Source organism: Diabrotica virgifera, chromosome 7 (genome assembly GCF_917563875.1).
Source record: "Diabrotica virgifera virgifera chromosome 7, PGI_DIABVI_V3a".
Taxonomy (NCBI): Eukaryota; Metazoa; Arthropoda; class Insecta; order Coleoptera; family Chrysomelidae; genus Diabrotica; species Diabrotica virgifera.
Window position 1 is genome coordinate 183,121,557 of NC_065449.1, and position 921 is coordinate 183,122,477.

General features: G+C 30.9%; 1 protein-coding gene across 1 annotated transcript; it reads right to left on the reverse strand.

The window, feature by feature from the left end:
- LOC114327770 (cytochrome c oxidase assembly protein COX16 homolog, mitochondrial) lies at positions 1-479 on the reverse strand. The gene has a single exon (XM_028276478.2). The coding sequence runs from the start codon at positions 408-410 to the stop codon at positions 111-113; it is 300 nt and encodes a 99-aa protein (XP_028132279.1). The 5' UTR covers positions 411-479; the 3' UTR covers positions 1-110.
- Positions 480-921: the final 442 nt, after the last annotated feature.

Below are 921 nucleotides of genomic sequence, written 5' to 3' on the forward strand. Positions count from 1 at the left end.
TCAAGGTAAAAACATTTATTTTGACCTACAACTTACTATTTTTTAACAATACATATTTACAAATATCACAGATGATAATGTCTAATACAGATATTACATTTCTGTTTGATTCAATTTGCAGCATTTTCTTCCCACGGCCTAGGCCCTCTTACTTGTTCCCAGTTATCGATGTTCAATTTCTTGATTTTCTCATATTCACTTTCTAGTGTTACTTCTCCAGGTTTTTTCATTTCTACTCCTAATTTTTCGAAATCCTCTGGCTTCACTGAGGATACTTTGGCGAATTGATACCTGAGATTTGTAAATTCCCGCAAGCCAAAAGAGCCACCAACCATTAATACAAAAAATGGGAGTCCGTATTTAACACTTTTTTTCTTAAAGAAGCGAGAAATATTATAAACTAAGGACATTTTAATTTTAATTCGACTAAAGCTGAAAGTGAGGTTAAATAATGAAGTGAATGAAATGAAAAAAGAAGAATACTTTTGAAGGCTGTCTATTCATAGACATAATAAGAATTCTTATTATGTCTGTCTATGCCTATTAAGCGTATAATAAGTTGCATATTTTCGGCAATTTTATTTTCGCTGTGTCTAGGTACACGCTAACGTGTACGCAAATAAAAAAGTTAGGTACACGCGAATTAAACTTCATCAAGGAAGTGACGTCATTATTTAGCGTGCGCAGTGACTGTATATTTTGGTACACGCTATTTTGATGTGTTTAGTGTTTGTTTGACAGAAAAATATTTGTTATTAGGGGAAGGGAAGCAGAACTATTCAGATGTTCAAACTTAATTATTGTAATATTAAATCAATGTGTATATAAAAGTATGTATTCAGGTAGGCAAAATAAATATTTAGTTGACATGACATGTACAAAACACTGTTAAAATAATTTTTATACATAAGTTAATTATAC